Source organism: Narcine bancroftii, chromosome 12 (assembly GCF_036971445.1).
Source record: "Narcine bancroftii isolate sNarBan1 chromosome 12, sNarBan1.hap1, whole genome shotgun sequence".
Lineage (NCBI taxonomy): Eukaryota > Metazoa > Chordata > Chondrichthyes > Torpediniformes > Narcinidae > Narcine > Narcine bancroftii.
The window spans coordinates 72,456,965-72,478,049 of record NC_091480.1 but is presented as its reverse complement, the minus strand read 5'-3'; the positions used below and the strand labels follow the sequence as shown (position 1 = coordinate 72,478,049).

The 21,085-nt window shown below is 42.9% G+C and overlaps 1 protein-coding gene across 3 annotated transcripts in view; it reads right to left on the bottom strand.

Annotated features, from left to right (window-relative positions):
* casc3 (casc3 exon junction complex subunit) overlaps positions 1-17,382 on the bottom strand; it is a 43,522-nt gene extending 26,140 nt beyond the window's left edge. For 2 of the 3 annotated variants that reach the window (XM_069906823.1, XM_069906826.1), the window contains exon 1: positions 17,145-17,381. In XM_069906823.1, coding sequence (XP_069762924.1) covers positions 17,145-17,363 — 219 coding nt within the window. In that variant the 5' untranslated portion in view covers positions 17,364-17,381. Of the gene's footprint in view, positions 1-17,144 lie in introns of all 3 variants that reach the window. The other variant, XM_069906824.1, reaches the window with a different exon arrangement.
* Positions 17,383-21,085: the final 3,703 nt, after the last annotated feature.

Here is a 21,085-nt window from a genome sequence, read left to right as displayed (position 1 = left end):
TATTCGGATAAATGAGGATTTCTGAGAATCAGAGTTGTACTGTATATATTCTGTAAAGTCTCTTCCACTCTACCTTTTGTCACACTGAGATGTGTCAAGAAATAGGATTGCCAGAAACTACTTGTAGAGTGAAACATGTGCACCAACTGACCGTTCTAAAATACAGCAACTCCATTATCTGACATCCTTGCAACTATAGTGGTGTCAGAGCATCACACTTTCCAGACTATTCAACATTTTATTAGTATTGCCACACACTTTCATTTCACCTTTTTTTTTCTTGTTACATGGTAGTGCAACAAATTTTCCAGTGAACCAGATGAGGTTGAAGGGAGTGAGGTGTGTACAAGTACAACAGATCCCTACTCAAGCTGCAAACCATGGTCCTGACCCCCTGGCTTTCTAGCCCCTGACCCCAGTCACACACCCACCTGACAAAATAGACCCCGCCTTGGCTGTCCTCTTGCCCTTCCGTTCTAAACTAAAGAGTAAACCAGATGTTAAATTATCTACATTTCCAAAAAATCAAGAAGGCAGATTATCAGTTTTTCTAGCTTGATATTATGACAATATAGAATACCATCAGAGCAAACTTTCCAGAGTACTTGCACTGTCTGCAGTCTGCAAATAAGGAATGAATAAAGTGATTAAAAACATAGGATCACTATGGTTGGACGTATCAATTCAATTAAAATGAACATTTTACCTAAATTTTTGTATCCTTTTCAGTCTCTACCAATCTTTACCCCTAAATCTTTTTTTTAATTCACTTATTTCTTTGTACATATGGCAAGGAAAACAACCTCATTTAAATAAAGCTCATATTCAAACAAATTTGAAATTTTAGATTCTACTATTGGGTAGTTCAGACATACAATTTACTCCTTTTGTTATATTTTGATAAATTAATTGACTGCCTTTCTTGGGTAGAAATGGATTTGATTTTTTTTCTAAAAATTCATATTATGTTGGCGTTTTCAGGGTCATTTTTACCCTTTTCCAAATTGACAGACAATCCAACAATGAGGCAAAGGTTGAGAATATGAGCACAATTTAGAAATTTTTTTAAAATTTCTGAGTTTTTCTCTTGTCAGTCCTATTATATCTACAAGTCAAGTCGTGAAACCCCAAAAAAATCTCAAAAAAACTGAGGGTCGACTTGTACGCCAGTTCTACTTTTGACATTAAATTCAGCTCAAAATCCAATCCACGTGATCTGGCAAACAAGTTGACCCTTGAAAAACCAAAAAAAACCAACTACAACAAATTTTCTTTTGAGATTTTTATTGAAAACAACAGAATTAGCAACCTTTAAATTCACTCTCTTGTCTGAAAACACATTTTGAACCCTTCAAAAACCACTCTCACTATCAACATCTGAAGCAAAGATGGCGGCAGGCTCATTCATACTCTCAGTGTTGAAACAGTCATTAAATGGATCCCAGTCTGTATTTGATGAGACAGCTTCGGCGTCAGTGTCCCACAATAAATCATCTCCGTGCCATCAACTGCACAAGATAGAACCACACTTTTTAAATGATTTTATCACAGTCTCTACTTTACCGTTGTCCCATGCCTTGAGCACGAAGTTACATAGCACACATGGCCCCGAATTTTCTTAATGACTTTTCTGCACTCGACATCCATGTATTCCATTCCTCGCGCACGTGGTCTTTGAATGGCTTGTTCAAGCAAACATCGAGAGGTTGCAATATAGACGTCAAACCACCCGAGCTAACCATCAGTTAAGTATTATATAGTGCTAATCTATTTTTAGTGTTCTCAGTTAAGAGGCTACAAAACATATCCCAGACCAGCAAACTCCGTTCTTTGTGTAAACTGCCTGGCTGCCTGTTCCACACATTGTCTATTCATAGTTTTACACCATTTTCATCAATCCATCCTTTTTCAAGGTACAAAAATACCTGCAGCGAATTTATTTTTCGCTTTAATTTTGCGTTTAAAGATTACCGTGGGTCTTAACTTCATCCCATCAGCCATGCACAATAACACCACAGTAAATCCGGTCCTTTCATAGACTGTACTTCTGGCTTGCAGTTTTAACACCTTTCCATTCCACTGTTCTACTGCCTATCATGTCAAAATTCACAGGGGTTTGGTCCATGTTTCTGATATTTGCCAATGCAAACTGGTGTTTCTGCGGGTTCCATATAATAAACTGATGAAAACTTATAACTTTATGATCAAGATATTTTGAGAGTTTCTCTGCAATTTTTGTTTTTTGGCAAAATACCAGATTTTTCCTGTTCATGAAACGATTGCACTAGCCGACTGTAATCAATGGCCCATCTCGGGCATCACAAGCTTGGGGGGGGGGGGGGGGGGGGGGGTTGACTTATATGCCGGTCAATGGAGCACCTCAGGGAGCCAGAAAATTGGGGTCAAATTATATGCCAGATATACCATAAAACCCTTAAAATGAGCCTGAAAAAGGGGGGAGGTCAACTTGTATACCGAAATGTAACCATCTTTTTCAATCCTCTTCATTAAATACAGGTTCCAAAGATTGGTGTAGACATGGTATTAAAAGTTTTAAAGATTTTGTTTATTCACAATAATTAGGTTTCATTTGAACAATTGACAGCAAAATTTAAACTACCTAATAGTCATTTTTTTTCCAGATATTTACGTCAGATACTTCATTCAGTCCAATCTCTGATTTTCCACAAATCTCTGAAACAAACATTCCTAATCTAATTTTTGACTTTCAACTTTCATAGAGGTTCAATATCAATTATTTATAATAATTTGACAGATTTAAGATAGCTTCACTAGTTAAGATCAAGAATGATGTGGAAATAAGTGGCAGCTATACTCAGAATATTTACATTTCAATTTATATTGATTAGATTTTAATATGTATATTTAATTTTTTTTAAATATTCTTTCTTTTTTCTTTTTTATGGCTCTCCTTAGGAGAGTTGGCTGAAGGGGGGGTTCTTTTCTTTTCTTTTTTCATATAAATATATATATATATTCTTTCTTCTTTGGCTTGGCTTCGCGGACGAAGATTTATGGAGGGGGTAAAAAGTCCACGTCAGCTGCAGGCTCGTTTGTGGCTGACCAGTCCGATGCGGGACAGGCAGACACGATTGCAGCGGTTGCAAGGGAAAATTGGTTGGTTGGGGTTGGGTGTTGGGTTTTTCCTCCTTTGCCTTTTGTCAGTGAGGTGGGCTCTGCGGTCTTCTTCAAAGGAGGCTGCTGCCCGCCAAACTGTGAGGCGCCAAGATGCACGGTTTGAGGCGTTATCAGCCCACTGGCGGTGGTCAATGTGGCAGGCACCAAGAGATTTCTTTAGGCAGTCCTTGTACCTTTTCTTTGGTGCACCTCTGTCACGGTGGCCAGTGGAGAGCTCGCCATATAATACGATCTTGGGAAGGCGATGGTCCTCCATTCTGGAGACGTGACCCATCCAGCGCAGCTGGATCTTCAGCAGCGTGGACTCGATGCTGTCGACCTCTGCCATCTCGAGTACCTCGACGTTAGGGGTGTGAGCGCTCCAATGGATGTTGAGGATGGAGCGGAGACAACGCTGGTGGAAGCGTTCTAGGAGCCGTAGGTGGTGCCGGTAGAGGACCCATGATTCGGGTCATATATATATATATATGTTCATGTTTAATTGCTGTATACATCATATATTATTTGTTTTTTTGAACAAATAAAAGTTTGAAAAAAAAAATGATGTGGAATCTGATCTGATCACTTGCAGAGGAGGACTGGGACACTATTTTAAATTTGATTAATTTCTGTGCACGACAGATCAATTTCTGAGATGCACAGAGTTAATAAAGTTAAATTATCTCACTTTTATTCGGATATTGATCCACTATGCGATAAGTTTAAATTTTTTGAGGCTTCACTGATCCGTATGTTTTAGGCTTGCCCTAGTTTAGAAAAATTTTGGAAAAACATTTTTCAAACTTGATCAGTGATTTTTAAGATAAAATTAGAATCATGCCCCTTAATGGTTTCATTTGGTTATTCGCAAGAGGATATACTATCGACTTCAGCTCAAAAGCAAATGTTAGCTTTTACTTCTCTGATAGCTAGATGGGCAATTTTGATGAAATGAAAAGACAACACTCCATCTACTCATATCCAATGGTCTTTCCTAGGTTTAGAAAAAAATGTAAAGTTTAATTTTCATAAAATGTGGGACCCATTCATGGATTACTATCACAATTTCAAGAATTAAGATGTTTGGATTGTCATGAGATGTGCTGTCTGGTTTCTGGATGTTGTCATTCGATTCATGTGTATATTATTTGTTAACATTTTTAGAGAAAAAAAAGTCACTGTGTATAATTAATGAGGAACATTTGTATAGATTGTTGTTAATATGGTTCATAGTACAATAAATAAAGGCAAAAAAACCTTTTTAGAAGGAGGGGGTTTGATTAAATTTGGGGGGTCTCCTTTTTTTATTAGAGTTATAGTAGTTAAATGAGAGTTTAATTGAAAATTGTAAACGTTGATTATAGATCTGAAAAGTATAAATTCCCTTTTTTTAAGATAAGGGAATTTTATTTCTACCTTACTTTATTTTTAAAAGAAGTATTCTTCTGCACCATCATCCCCAGTACCCAAGAGGGTGACAATAACAGGCCTCGATGACCACTGACCTCCACCAATATGAAATGCTTCGAGCGTCTGGTGATGAAATGCATCAAAGCCCACCTCCCAGGGATGCTGCATCCATTTCAATTTGTCTATAGAAGAAACCATTCCACAGACAACGATATAGCCTTGTCGCTTCACTTCATCCTGACCCACCTGGAGAACAACACCTCATACGCCAGGCTGCTTGCTGTTCATTGACTTCAGTTTGGCGTTTAATATCATCATTCTCCAGAGGCTGGTGGAGAAGCTGTCCTTGCTGGGACTCCACAACCCTCTCTGTAACTGGATCCTGGACTTCCTAACGAATGACCAGTCTATCAGGGTCGGTAGCAGAATATCAAGCACCATCAAGCTGAGCACTGGCGCACCTCAAGGCAGTGTGCTCAGCCTGCTCCTTATCACGCTACTGACCCACGACTGCATCATCAGATCCAGCTTCAATCGTATCATCGAATTTGCAGATGACAACGGTAGTTGGCCTCATCAGCAACAAAGAGGTGGAAAATCTCGAAAATGGTGCAAGACTAACAACTTGAGTCTCAACATGGACAAGACAAAGGAGATGATCATGGATTTCAGAAGGACCAGGAACAACCACCCTCCACTATAATCAACAACTCTGTAGTTGAGAGAGGGGAAGGGACCCAACTTTCTTGGAGTTCACTCAACTTGTAACCTATCGTGGACACTCAACAGCATTACCAGAGAAGAATGAAGCGGGCAAGACTACCGGCTACATTATGTCAACCTTCTATAGGAGCTCTATCGAGAGTGTCCTGTCCATTTGCAACACAGTATGGTACAGTTGCTGCAGAGAAATGGATTGGAGATCAGTCCATAAAACCATAAGAGTGGCAGAGCGGATCACTGGAGTTTCCCGCTCCCCCCCCCCCCCCCACCTCATCAACATGATCTACTGGGATCATTGTTTGAAGAGGGCGTGCAAAATCATTGAGGACTCTTTCCAACCTGCATGCAGCATCTTTCAGCTGCTCCCATTGGGGGAGGAGATACTGGAGTATCAGAGCCAGCACCACCAGGCTGAAGAACAGCTTCTTCCCACAGGCAGTGAGAATACTGAACAACCAAAGGAACTGCTCGCATAAACCAAGAGACTCATTTGTACAATATTTATTTTTGTATATGTAATATTTGTCCTGCCTATGTATTATTTGTCTGAATGTGTATTATATCTGGTTGTGTGTCTGCATGTTTTTGCACCAAGGACCAGAGAACACTGATTTGTCAGGTTGAGACTTGTACAATCAGATGACCATAAACTATCCCCCTAAATCCAGATTCTGCACATCATCAACATGAAAAAAAGAGGGAGATACAGTTTACGTAGGCCAAATCAATCTACTGACCCACACATTTTTGGTATGTGGGTGGAAACCCATGTAGTCACAGGGAGAACGTGCAAGTTCCATACAATAAAGCACCAGAGATCAGAATTAAGCCTGGTCACGAGAGCTGAGAAGCAACAAAGGAATTAGTTGTACCACTGTGCTGTCCCCACCACCACCTTGTAATTGTCCATCAATAATTCCAAGATAAACCCAAGCAATTTTTAAAAAAAAACTCAAAAGAAAAAGAACTTGTCTGGCCCAAAATTGAAATGTCACTACAGGTCAAGTACCCCTTATCCGAAATGCTTGGGACCAGATGTTTTTCTGTTTTGGGGGAACAATGGGACTAAGCAGCACAGTAACATCGGCAGAATACCTACATCAACGGTTAAACATCAACAACAAACAACAGCCGGCTTTTTGAACGGCGACATGACACCACAAGTGAAAAATTCACAAGAAATAATGATTAGTACAAAAAAAAATTTGCTTACAAAAGAAAACCAACTTCCCACTGCCACCAACTCCTGCTCCTGCCCAGGAGCAGAGGCAACTTCTTAGAAGTGGACAGCACCGCACCCGATGCTGAGAATGGAGTTGCCAACTCCAGCTGCAGCCAATGCTGAAGACTTGGACTCAGCTCTATTTGGCATCTTCCTGGACAGAAGCAATGATTTTGGTGGTTTTTTTTAAAAAAAAACCTGTTATTGTAATCAAATCGGCACCAACAGAGTGTCAGAGCCTCACATGGGCAAGTCAGATGTTGAATTTTTTTCCCCCACTTGTGATGTCATGACAGCGCTAAAAACAAAATTCAGTTTTTGAATCTTTTCGGCTTTCAGATCTTCTGATAAGGGGTACTCGACCTATATATTCATTGAAAAGCTGCCAATAAACGCTGTTAACACATCCAAAAAACTTCTTGCTCACGTCAGCCCAATTCAATCTCCCACAGGATGACTTAGGGCTGCTTACTTTGGTCTGTTGTGCATTCATATTATAAATGACCCCTTATGATACAAACCGTAGTACTGTTCAGCATTCCAATCTTTCTACTTTGCATTTTATCACTACAGTGTATTTGGAGATCTTTGAAAAAGCACTTTACAGATAATGAGATGCAGTCACTTATATAAAATAGTGCAGACTCTATAGATGAATTAGCTGAGCAGCAAGAAACACTGAAATAATGAAAAATGTCCTAAAGCAAAAAGTTGCATACTGGCAACTTGAGCTATTTTAGTGATGTTGCAATAATTAGAAGACTGCTCTTTTACTATAACTATGACCCTACAGCCCATTTCCAGTTTTTTTAAAATGAAAATCGCTCAGAATGTTGGTACGGTTACTTGTGTGGCTGTTCGATAGTTGTCATCTCATACCTTTGGTTATTTTCAACCTAATAAATGAGTCCAATGCTCCACTTTAATCAAACTCTGCAGTAAACTGAGATTCACTGGTGATGTGTTATACTGATGGCTGGCTCTGCCCCCAACTACCCATATAACTTTGGTTTCCTGAGCCCCTCTGAAGGCCACTGTAAGACCCTACCCTCATTTATAAGCTAATAAAAGTGTATGTTCTCCCTCCAGTCATGAGAGATTTTATTCACAATTTTACTAGTTTATTCCCGAACAATGGAAGTGTGACTCAAGCCAGGGATGCTGCTGATAGACCCTCTCTCCCCCGATGTGACTGAGTTCACGTACTGGCTAGACAGCTTCCAGGCCTATCTGAACGCGACTAGAGACATCTTCCACACCGATGAACTCAGGAGGTCCACATTCATTTCGAGGGTAGGAATGAAAGGGTATGCAGTCATCAGGGACTGCACTACATATGATGCTGCCATCGAGGCATTGAAGGCTTGGTATCTGAAGTTGCAAAACAAGGTCCTAGCGAGGCACCGAATGGCTCTATAATCGCCAACAGCTAGGAGAGACCATCGATGACTACCTGCTGGATCTGCGGACACTTGCCAAGAAGTGCAGGTATGAAGCAGCTACAGATCGCATTCGTGAAGAAGAACAGGTCCGGGACACTCTAGTCGCGGGTGTCACTCAAGGTACATGAGGCAGTGACTGCTCAAGTCGGGTAAGAAGGAAATGGCTAGTCACATTGAACTGGTCAAAGCGTTGGAACAGGCCAAGCTCGAAAACGACGACCTCGAAGCCAGCGAGCTCGCTCATCCAGGTGACTCCTTCCAAGGACCAGCTGCTCTGGCTACCCCAGCCCTAACGGCTGCTGCATCTTGCACAAGGGAGTGCTTTATCTGCGGCAAGAGCCAGCATCCCCGATCGCGTTGCCTGGCTAAAGACTCAAAGAAAGGACATTGGGAGAGGGTTTGCTGCACGAGGGGAAGCCCGAGGAAATCCGCAGCTTGCACCGCTCCCGGATACGACTCCAGCCCCAAACCATCTGCCCCGAATTCATCCAAGCCCACTTGTTGCGCTACATGCCGACGGAGGGTGATAGTGAGGAAATGGCACGAAAAGGCTCAGCGGTCATCTTGTCGTGACTCAAATTCAAACTCGGCGTCATCATCAGAGGAGAGTGGCCATCTTGCCGTGCCACGAGGTGGATGCCATCTTACACACGGGCAACCCAGGACAGTGGGGGCCATCGAGTGAGGAGTATGGAGTCTCCAAGGTCCTAGCTGCGATGGATCTAGATCAGGGCAGACCTCAACAGTTCAGCAACTCCAGAGTGACTATGAAGGTTAACGGACATTCCACTAAATGCCTAATTGACACAGGCTCTACTGAAAACTTCATAGACTCACGGACTGTGCAAGAATACAACCTAAGGATGTATCCTTCCACTTATCGCATATTCCTTGTGTCTCAGTCGTACTCCAAGCGTATTCAACATCATTGTAAAGTACATTTGTCGTTTGAAGGGGGGGGGGGGGAATTCTGTAAGATAAGCCTGTATGTACTTGATGAATTGTGTGCTCTGGTGCCTTTGGGTCTGGACTTCCTGTGTCACCTTAAAACCCCGACCTTAAAGTATTCTGGTCCCCTCCTCTTTGTATCGGATCGGAACAGAGGGCCTCCAATATCAGAACACACATGCAGCCTCTCCACAATGAATATCGACCCCCCCCCCCACCCCCACCTCTCTTCCCGAATCTGTCCTCTGACTGCATAGCTATTGCTACCAAGAGCAGGAGGTACAGCACAGCAGAACGAGATTTCACATAGTCTGAGACACAATGTCTGCTCGACGAAGATATAATCGAACCATTCACCAACCCATAGAAAGTGCAAGTGGTAGTGGTAAAAGGGGAAATCAGTCCAGGCTAGCAAGTGACTATAGCCAAACCATTAATTGGTACACACTCCTGGACGCATACCCCCTCCTTCGAATTTTGGACATGGTGAATGATATTGCATAGTATCGGGTCTATTCAACCATTTACCTGAAAGCTGCATATCACCAGCTGCCAATCCATTCTGAGGACTGAGCTATACGGCACTTAAGGCTAACTGTTGTCTATCAATTCCAGAGGGTCCCTTTCGGTATTACTAAAGGGGTTTCTATCTTCCAGAAGCAAATAGACAGAATGGTGGATGAGGCTACCTTCCACTACCTCAATAATGTCACCATCAGTGACTATACTTTGGAAGACCATGAAACTGACCTCCAGAGCTTTCTCCGTGCGGCAAAAGCCCTGACCCTCAATTATAACTCTAGCAACTGTGTGTTCAGCACTAAACAGCTGGCTATCACGGGCCCCAATCCTGATAGGGTTGCGCCCCCAGTTAGAGCTCCCAGTTTCCAGGACCACGAAATCTTTGAGGAGATGCCTGGAGTTTTTCCTCATATTACGCCCAGTGGATCTCTTAATACGCTAATAAGATTTGCCCTCTCCTAAAAGCTGGTATTTTCACCCTCTCGGCTGAAGCCCAAATGGCTTTTAACTACCTCCAAAATCACATTGCGAAAGCCATCATGTACACGGTGGACAAGAATGTACCTTTCCAAGTGGAAAGCAACGCTTCCGACATAGCCCTGGCCGCTACCCTCAACCAGGCGGCAGGCCAGTTGCATTTTTCCCCCCCCCCCCCCCCCCCCCCCCCCCTCGGACATTACGAGCTCCAGAAACCCTCTGGAAAAGGAGGCTTCAAGCCATTGTAGAAGCTGCGAGTCACTGGAGACACTACCTGGCTGGCAGGAAATTTACAATCCTCACTGACCAATGCTCTGTCGCATTTATGTTTAATAATGTCAAGAGGGGCAAAATCAAAAATGACAAGATTGCTAGGTGGAGGATTGAGCTCTCCACCTACAATTATGACATTGCCTATCGGCCAAGAGACCTTAATGGCCCTCCAGATGCCTTATCCAGAGGAAGCTGTGCCTCTGCATACACTGGCCTACTGTGGTCTATGCTCTGCCATCCAGGGGTTACCCGCATGGCTCATTTTGTCAAGGCGTGCAATCTGCCCTAAACCATGGAAAATGTCAGGGAAATGACCAGGTCTTGCCAGGTCTGCGCGGAGTGCAAGCCACACTTCTACCGCCGCGTAAAGGGACACCTGATCAAGTCATCCAGGCCCTTCAAACAGTTCTGTTTCGATTTTAAAGGGACCTCTCCCCTCCACAAATGGGAACACCTTCTTCCTCTCTATCATTGATGAGTACTCCCACTTCCCGTTCGGCATTCCATGTCCAGACACGTCCACTTCATCAGTTATAAAGGCCCTCAATTCCATTTTCGCCCTGTTCAGGTATCCCAGCTATATTCATAGTGACCGGGGTTCATCCTTTATGAGTGACGAGCTACGTCAGTACCTGCTGGCAAGGGGCATTGCATGCAGCAGGACTACAAGTTACAACCCCCAGGGGAACAGGCAGGTTGAAAAGGAAAAAGCCACGATCTGTAAGGCTATCAAACTGGCCCTGAAGTCAAGAGACCTTCCAGACTCACACTGGCAGGAAGTCCTTTCTATGGTGCTCCATTCCATCCAGTTGCTACTATATACTGTGACCAACATTACTCCTCACTATTCAATTTCAAAAGAAGGTCGGCACTGGGAACTACACTCCCAACCTGGCTTACAACTCCTGGTCCAGTACTTCTCAGGAAGCACATGAGAAGAAGCAAGACCAATCCCCTAGTGAAAACGATGAAACTGCCACGCCAATCCCACGTACGCTTATGTGGAGCACCCGGATGGCAGGGAGGACACCATCTCCAATAGGGACCTGGCACCCATCGGAACAGAGGGTCTGTTGCCTCAAGTGCCCTGCGAGCCATGGACCTCATTCCCACCACCACCAGTCAAGGCCTCGGGGAATCTCCACCGTTGAGCGGGAGACCCTGCCTGCCTCTTCTCCCCCACAAGGGGACCAGGAGACTCAAGGAGCCCAAGGCCCTCCCATGCTTAGGCGCTCCACCTGGATCTCCAGACTGCTTAAATTTGTAAATAACTATATTTTTAAAATTTTTTTTCCTGAATCAATGTTGTCTTCATCCACAAACCCTAACTTCTGCAGGGAGGGGTGAATACAATGAACTGAGATTCACTGGTGTGTTATACTGATGGCTGGCTCCGCCTCCCGACTCCACCCCCATCTACCCATATATAACCTTGGTTTCCTGCCTAAACCCTGAGCCCTTCTGAAGACCACTGCAAGACCCTACCCTCAGGATTAAGCTAATAAACGCATAAATTCTCCCTCCAGTCATGAGAGCTTTTATTCATGCTACAAACCTTTATCCTTAAAAGTTAATATTTTTCTTTTCAGGTACAGCTGAAGTTATTTATATTTACTGTTTTAATGCTACTGCTTTCTTCAGACCTGGAATGTTCCTTGAATGGGCAAATAAGGAGAAAAAATAGATTTGCCTTAGCCACATTATCTCATATGTAGACACCTTTAAAATAAATCAATTGATTAATTTTAAAAGGCCAGCCCAAGCAAGCAAAAATTAAGTCTATAATGAGCATCAGGAAAAATCTTATTTAAAATGTTTTAACATCTTCAAAATACACACTTATAGAACAATAGAAGATTATAACACTGAAAACAGGGTCTTCTAGTCTGTGCCAAACTATTATTCTGCCTAGTCCCCCCCCCAAGCAGCACTCAGTCTGTAGTCCTCCATACTCCTTCCATCCATGTACCTGTCCAAATTCTTCTTGAATGTTATTCACCATTTCAGCTGGAAGCTTGTTTCACAACACCACTACTGTGTGTGTGTGTGTGTGTGTGTGTGTGTGTGTGTGTGTGTGTGTGTGTGTGTGTGTGTGTGTGTGTGTGTGTGTGTGTGTGTGTGTGTGTGTGTGTGTGTGTGTGTGTGTGTGTGTGTGTGAGAACAAGTTCCCCTGAATGTTTTCCCTTTCCACGATTAACCCATGTCCTCTGGTTTGTATCTCATCTCTTTCTTTTCTTCTTTGCCTTGGCTTCGCGGACGAAGATTTATGGAGGGGGGTAAAAGTCCACGTCAGCTGCAGGCTCGTTTGTGGCTGACAAGTCCGATGCGGGACAGGCAGACACGGTTGCAGCGGCTGCAGGGGAAAATTGGTGGGTTGGGGTTGGGTGTTGGGTTTTTCCTCCTTTGCCTTTTGTCAGTGAGGTGGGCTCTGCGGTCTTCTTCAAAGGAGGTTGCTGCCCGCCAAACTGTGAGGCGCCAAGATGCACGGTTTGAGGCGATATCAGCCCACTGGCGGTGGTCAATGTGGCAGGCACCAAGAGATTTCTTTAGGCAGTCCTTGTACCTTTTCTTTGGTGCACCTCTGTCACGGTGGCCAGTGGAGAGCTCGCCATATAACACGATCTTGGGAAGGCGATGGTCCTCCATTCTGGAGACGTGACCCACCCAGCGCAGCTGGATCTTCAGCGTGGACTCGATGCTGTCGACCTCTGCCATCTCGAGTACTTCGACGTTAGGGATGAAAGCGCTCCAATGGATGTTGAGGATGGAGCGGAGACATTTAGTTTAGTTTATCTAGATCCCTCAAAATTTTGTATACCTCAATTATATCTCCAGTCATTCTTATACACTCTAGGAAATAAAGTCCTAACCTGTTTAACCCTTTCCTTGTAACTCAGTTCCTGAAGTCTGAGTCACATCCTTGTAAATCTTCTCTACATTCTTTCAATCCTATTGATATATTTCCTGTAGTTAGGTGCACACAATAATCCAAATTTCGCCTCACCAATGTCTTATACAGACTATAACTGTCTATAACATCCCAACTCCTGTACTCAATATTTTAATATAAAATCCAATATGCCAAAATCTCTCTTAAGAACCCTATCTAACTGTGAAACTATTTTCAGGCAATTATGTACTGTATTCCCAGATCCCTCCGTTCTACCGCACTCCTCAGTGCCCTATCATTTACTGTGCATGTCCTTTCTTGGTTTGTCCTATTACGAGCCCAGAGGACCCCAAAACCCAGCAGCAATAAATATTCACCAAGACTAATGATTACTTAAACAAAAGTTGCTTTTAATTATCCTTAAACACAAAAACAGAATCATACTTTAAATTATCACGATTGACTTAACTAACCTAACTTAGCCACCTTTTAATTCTAAGCGCACATGTATGTAATGTGCAAGTTCAGAAAAGTTCTTTGATTCACAGTCCAATTTCACTTCTCATTCCTCCAAGTTCACTCATTGCAGGCAATTCTTATACTGTGCGCAGAATTTAACATTTATAAAGTTCACCAGGCTTTGGTGCTTGAAAGGTAAATGGTTACTGATCAGGAAGGTTCTTGTTGGTTTTCAGATTCATTGTACGTTCATTCCTTTTTTTTTTTTAAAATCAGCCACTTCAGTGTCTTGCCAAAGAGTCTTGGCCCCTCAGGGTTCTCCAGATGATAACCTCTTTCTTTCAGGTCACCACACAGCGCCTTTTTGTTTCTCTTATTCCAAATGAAACATTAAATAGCCAGTCCAGTTCTTGCATGAACCACAAGGGCTTTCACCAGGCTGAACTAAGCACTCACAACCCATCTTCCAAATGGGGTTTCCACAAGCCTGCCAGCTTGTCCTGTTCCAGTTCCTGCTGCTGACTGTAAAACTGTACAACTGATCTGTGTTTGTCTCTCTCTGTCACACAGAGAAAACCTATTTTACTCTCTCCGCTTGAAAAACCACATGACCCTCTTAGAACAGCAAGTTCACCTCCAGAAAGAATGCGGCTCTGACAAGTTCTTTCATCTGTTGCCTTTTGTAAACAACAATCCATTAGTGAAGTCTCTTGGGCACTCTCCAAAGCTTTTGCAAAGACTCTCAGGCTCCGATGACCAGCACTAGCAGAGCTCCAGTACTTTAAATAAGATCTGTTTTAAAGCGTTTGTATGTGACCTACACTAAAAGACCTGCCCCAATTTATCCCCAAAAACATGTCAGTCCTTCCAAAATGCAACACCTCACACTTGTCTGCATTAAATTCCATCTGCTATTTTTCAGCCCATTTTTCCAGCTGGCCCAGATCCCTCTGCAAGCTTTAAAAGCCTTCCTTGATGTCCATAATGCCTCCTATCTTAGTGTCATCTGCAAACTTGCTGATCCAATTTAACATATATATAACAAAACAACTGATCCAGATGATATAAACACTGCTGCTGCATTCCAGGAAATTGAATTATTCCCAATTTCCTGGAACACAACCTGTGTAAAAAGATTGGAACGGAAATAACGACTTATTCCCATTCTGACATTTTACCTCTTGGACCCCTAGCAATTTTCACGGATCACCTGCAGCCTAAACTGAACTGTAGGTGATCCATGAACACCGGCTAATGAATAGGACATCCAGCTTCCTTAAATACCACACCAGGTATTCATTCTGTTTAAACTCACAGTGTGATATAGATATTTGGAGTTTTGGTAGCTCCTGTGTGAACGGCCACTGCGGAAGGTATGGAGGCACTTCAGAAAGTAAAAATCTCGCAAGTTCTATGTAAAATACATAATTGTTATAGATGACAAACAAAGGTCCCAGCACTGATCCCCAAGGCACACCACTAGTCACAGGCCTCCTATCTGAGATGCAATCATCTACTACCACTCTTTGGCTTCTCCCACATTGCTAATTTCAAATCCAATTTACTCACAATACTGAGCATCTAATCTTCCTGACTAACCTCCATGTCAATGGTTTTACTAAGGTCCATGTAGACAACATTCATCAACTTTCCTGGTAATCTCCTCAGAAAAACTATAAGATTAGTTAAACAAGGCCCATCACATACAAAGCCATGTTGACCACCCTCAGTCAGTCCCTGGCTATTCAAATACTTGTATATCTGATTTCTTAGAACAGCTTCCAATAATTAGGAAAAAAAAGGTGGAGGCATTAGGTATAAATAAGGAGGTAGTGAAATGGATTCAGCAATGGTTGGATGGGAGGTGTCAGAAAGTACTGGTAGAAAATTGTTTGTCAAATTGGAGGCCGGTGACTAGTGGAGTTCCTCAGGGATCGGTCCTGGGTCCACTATTGTTTGTTATATATATATAACGATCTGGAAGAAGGGGTGGTGAATTGGATAAGTAAGTTTGCAGATGAGACAAAGATTGGTGGTATTGTGGACAGTGAGGAAGATTACCGTAGCTTAAAAAGAGATATAGGAAAGCTAGAGGAGTGGGCTGAGAAATGGGTGATGGAATTTAATATGGATAAGTGTGAAGTGTTGCATTTTGGAAAGGCAAATCTAAATAGGTCATAATGGTAGACAATTGAGGAGTCCAGAGCAACAAAGGGATTTAGGAGTGATGGTAAATAGTACCCTCAAAGTTGATACTCAGGTAGATAGAGTGGTGAAGAAGGCATTTGGAATGTTGGCCTTCATAAATCGGAGTATTGAATTCAAGAGTTGGGATGTTATGATGAAATTGTACAAAGCATTGGTGAGGCCAAGTTTGGAATATTGTGTGCAGTTTTGGTCACCAAATTATAGGAAGGATATAAACAAAATAGAGAGAGTGCAGAGAAGGTACAAGAGAATGTTGACAGAATGTCAGGGTTTGAGTTACAGAGAAAGGTTGAGCAGCCTGGGGCTTTTTTCTCTGGAGCGTAGAAGATTGAGGGGGGCTTTGATGGAGGTGTTCAAGATTTTAAAAGGGACAGAGAGAGTCAACGTGGATAGGCTTTTTTCAATTAAGAGTGGGGGATATTCAAACCAGAGGCCATAGTTTGAGATTGCAGGGGGAAAATTATAAGGGGAACATGAGGGGAAATTTCTTCATGCAAAAGGGTGGTTGGGATGTGGAATAAGCTTCCGGCAGAGGTGGTTGAAGCAAGGACGTTATTTACATTTAAGGAAAGACTGGATAATTACATGGAGGGGAGAGGATTGGAGGGGTATGGACCAGGTGCTGGTCAATGGGACTAGGAGGGTGGGGATTTGTTCCGGCATAGACTAGTAAGGCTAAACTGGCCTGTTCTGTATATGGTTATAATTTATCTACTACTGACATCAGGCTCACTGGGCTATAATTTCCAGGTTTCCTCTTGGAGCATTCTTTTAAAAAACAGAATAACATGACCCACCCTCCAAACCTTTAGCCCCTCACCTGCATCTTCACAACTCATACCTGTCAGCAACGTTACAAGTGTAAATTAACATGAAACTGCTGGTTTTACAACTTTCCAGCTCTCACACTTGAACTGGACAGCAAACCGACAGCTGAACTAGATTTCTTATAAAAGACAAAAAGTGATATGGATACAGGCTTGCCACATCAAGCAAAACTTAATGCCTGAAAATGTACTTTTCTTGTGTCTTATTGGAAAAAAGAAAGAACACAAGCAGTCCGGAGATCCTAGGGTGTAATTAAGTTTATGGAGTTGCTGATACAGCTTAATGTGCCCAGAATCGGATCCGTTCACACCGAGATCATAAACTAACACAGAATACATGACCATGCCTTAGCTCTCATTTTCTTTATTACATTACAGACTACTTCAGATTAACTTTTAAAATGGTTTGCATTCGTCTTCCAATCTCTTTTGCATACTGAAACCAGTGCGACATCAAACAACACGATATTAAAGAGAATAATTCCCCAGGACACAGCCCGCCACAAGCCCTATCGTCGGTTGCACATTCCGGTGCCGCCAGGCCCGTCAGCAGCCCCCAGGCCGCGTCCTTCTTCCCTCTCATCTCCCCCACTGGCCATACTCACACACTCCGACTCCACTTCACGAGCCTGGACGCCGGATAAGTCTAAAATACAAGGGGCGGAGGGGACGACTTCCACCTCCGAGCGAGGTACCTCGTCCTCTTCCTCGTCTGTGTCCTGGGAAGCGCGTCTCCGTCGCCTGTCAGCCATCTTTGCCGACCGGGGTTGGTGGGGAGAGGAGATGGCGCAGTACATGCCGGGAGCTGAAGGCATGAAAGACATCGCATGGGTTCTGCACTATATTTCCCGAAAGGCATCGCGGTCACAAACGTCGGGTCATAAAGCACAATGGGAGTGATTATTCGACACGGGAGATAAACCGTGACAACTCCCACAATGCTCAGCCAGGGTGGTCCAGCTTTCAGGCACAACTGAGAAGCTGTTAAAATCAGAGTTTGCCTTTTGCTTCATTAAACTTCAAGGTGACTTGCTCCAAAATATCAACCAACCAATCCACTATCTTATAAGTGCATTTTTAACACCAGTTCCATAGCCGTGAAAGCCCAGCGGCGCCTCTACTCACTGCGAAGGCTGAGGAAAATCCATCTCCCAATCCCCCATCCTCACTCCATTCTACAGAGGATGAATTGAGACCATCCTGTGCAACTGTATCGCTGTCTGGTTTGGAAGCTGGATCTCCTTGGACCGCAAGTCCCTGCAGAGGATAGTGAAGTCAGCGGAAAATATCATTGGGCCCTCTCTTCCTGCCATGAGGAACATCTATGACACTCAATGCAGGCAAAAGGCAATAAACATGGTGAAGGACTCCACACACCCCTCACGTAAACTGTTCTCCCTTCTGCTGTCTGATAGGAGGTTCTACAGCACTCGGGCCCATTGGGCAACAGTTTTTTTCCACAGGCCATAAGACTCATGAATACACAGAACATATGTGTATAGAGCACCTTGGTCCTGGGGACCCTTACAGTAAATGCCTTAATATTTAATTGTTTTTATGTGTTTAACTTCCATTTTAACTTATATTTATGTAAATATGCTCTGTGATCCTGGAGAAACCCTGTCTCGTCTTTACCATGCGAGCATGGTATGAACAATAAATAAAGGTGACTTGACTTGAGGTGTAATAAAGAAAGATAATGCAAAGGAGGTTCCCGAGGATTTTACCTGCATTCAAGATTCAATTTATTATCATAATAATAAAACAGTGTTGTATAACATGAAATTTCTTTTTGCCTGCTTCAGGGCAGACAGACTCGCCACCGACAGGGATTGCCTAAGCGCTTCTTACAGTCAGAGAGAGAAGCAAGAGAGTCGTCGTGTGTCTGTCCTCCCCTCCCCCCCGCCGTTCCCCCCGCCGTTCCCCCCGAGTCACCAAGTGTCTGTAGATTCGCCTCAAGTGCTTCCTGTAGGTGTGATGAGAGGTTGGATAGATTGGACTTGTTCTCCTGGTTCAAAGGAAGGTACAATACTATTGTTAAATGTAGATACATTTTTTTCCCCAATAGTAGGGCTATCAAAAAAAGGTATAGGTTTAAGTGCGATGAAGTGTTTTAAAAGAGATTTTGAGAAGAAAGGTTTTTTTTCATTACAGAGGGTGATTAATAACTGGAGCACTATCAAATATCAGTGGAATCAGGACCAATACTGAATTTAAGATTGATTTATGCAGGCACTTGAACAGGCAAAGCAAACAAGGATGCAGATCAATAATGTGGACAAATGATATTAGTGTAGATGGACAAAAAGGTTTACATAGATGCATGTGATGGGCCGAAGGGGCCATTTAAATCTTGTATAAATCTATAGCTTTTAAGCCACACAATATCTTATTTCAAGAACACAGGGACAATTCCCCTCTGGGACAACTTGCTGTTTTAATTTCATAATGATAGCCATTAAAGGGACAAAATCACAGGTAGAAGGAAGGTAAGTCAGGAAAGGGGAGTGCAGTACAGGGTGCCTCTGTGGCTATTCCCTTCAGCAACCCTTTGGCTACTGCTAGGGGTTGACTATCTGTGCCAGGCAGCAGCCAGACCAACAGCACCATGTTCAGCTCTGAGCCTCAGAAGGGAAGGGTGAAGACAGGTAGAGTGATAGACATCCGGGACTTGATAGGGAAACAGACAGGATATTCTGCCACCACAAAAGAGACTCCGTGATAGTGTGTTTGGGTCCAGGATGTCTCTGAGCGGATGCAGAATATTCTTAAGGGGGAGGGTAAGCAGCCAGAGGCCGTGGTACATACTGGTACCAATAACACAGGCAGGAGTGGCGTAGAGGTCCTACAAAGTAAGTTTAGGGAGTTAGGAAAGAGGCTGAAGAACTGGACCTGCAAGGTGGTTATCTCTGGATCACTCCCTGTGCCACAAGCTAGGGAAGGTCAGAACAGGAAAATGGTGCAAGTTCTTGCATCATTTGAACTATTTCTATGCCAGGGACCTATACAAGTGGGATGGGTTGCACCTGAACTCAAAGGGAATCAATCTCCTGGGAGAGAGGTTCACTAATGCTGTTTGAGGGGGGTTTAAACTAGATTCACAGTAGGGGTTGGAACCAAGGTGAAGAACCAGAGGAAGAGGCAGTGGGCACACACATAGAGACAGCTGGTAGGCAGTATGTGTTGAAGGACAGAGACGGGGCAAAATTGCAGCCAGTGGGATGATCTTCAACACTAACTAGGACACAGAGTCAAAAGTAACAAATAAAGGGCTAAAAGTTTTGTATTTAAATACTCGCAGCATGAGAAATAAAGTGGATGACCTTGTAGTACAGCTACACATTGGCAGGTATGATGTTGTGGCCATCATGGGGTTGTGGCTAAAGGATGGATGTCATTGGGAGCTGAATGTCCATGATACATGGTGTATCAAAAGGATAGGCAAGTAAGCAGAGGGGATGGCGTGGCTCTGTTGGTAAGGAACAACATTAAATCATTAGAAAGAGGTGATATAGGATCAGAAGATATAGCATCATTGTGGGTTGAGTTAAGAAATGGGAAGGGTAAAAAAAACTCTGTTAGCTGTTACACATAGACCTCCATAGAGTAGCAGGAATGTGGACAACAAATTGCAACAGCAAATAGAAAAGGCATGTCAGAAGCGGTATGTGAGTGGAAAGGAAAAGCTTGAGAGTCACTGGTTTATGGTCTTATAGAGGTACCATTGAGCCAGCAGCTGAAATTGTAGTCAAATCCTGGAATAGGTTTAGACATAGTAGAGAATGGATTGTTATCACTGAACCAAGATAAATCAATTTAAGTCTGTCCAACATGGAAATGATTATCAGCAAAATTTGGGAGGGGTAGAAGCAAAGAGAATAAAAATGAAGAAATGGCAAAGTTAATAAAACATATGAGTGGATCTCCAAGTATTATTAAAATGATGTTTCTGCTACATTAACAATAGAATCTTCAAATTCCAGAACATGAAATTGTGTCTTTTGGTGAAACAATGCAATGATTGTTTTACAGAAGTGGGTGGCTTGAAAAAAGTGCAACATCATTATCATATCTAATATATTCTAAACAGAAAATGAAGATAGGAACAGGAAACAAAATGTAATCTTTCTGTAAGTAATTTCAGCACAAAATCACTAGTTTTTTTTTATCTCATCCACAGAAGGAAACTTATCGCTGAGTTTTTGTTTATTCTGGTTACTCTTTCCGACAGCAAGAGAAGACCTCAATGTACGTACACCACAACTCACTTTAAAATTGGTCATCATTCCAGTTACAGATCAAAAACAAAACAGGAAACCACCTGCAGGTTAACTTTCACCAATGGGATTTTGACAACAAATCCAAGTGACTCAAACCTATTTTGTGTGGTGAGGTGGAGCAAATAACTGGTGCATAGACCTGCATCCTGCAACCACTCGAATGAGAATGATTTAAATAGGGTGTTTAGATGCAAGGTTCTTCCGACAACCAAATCTCAGACTTCAATGTCAATTATTCTCAGCTTTTACCATGGAACAGGCAGATC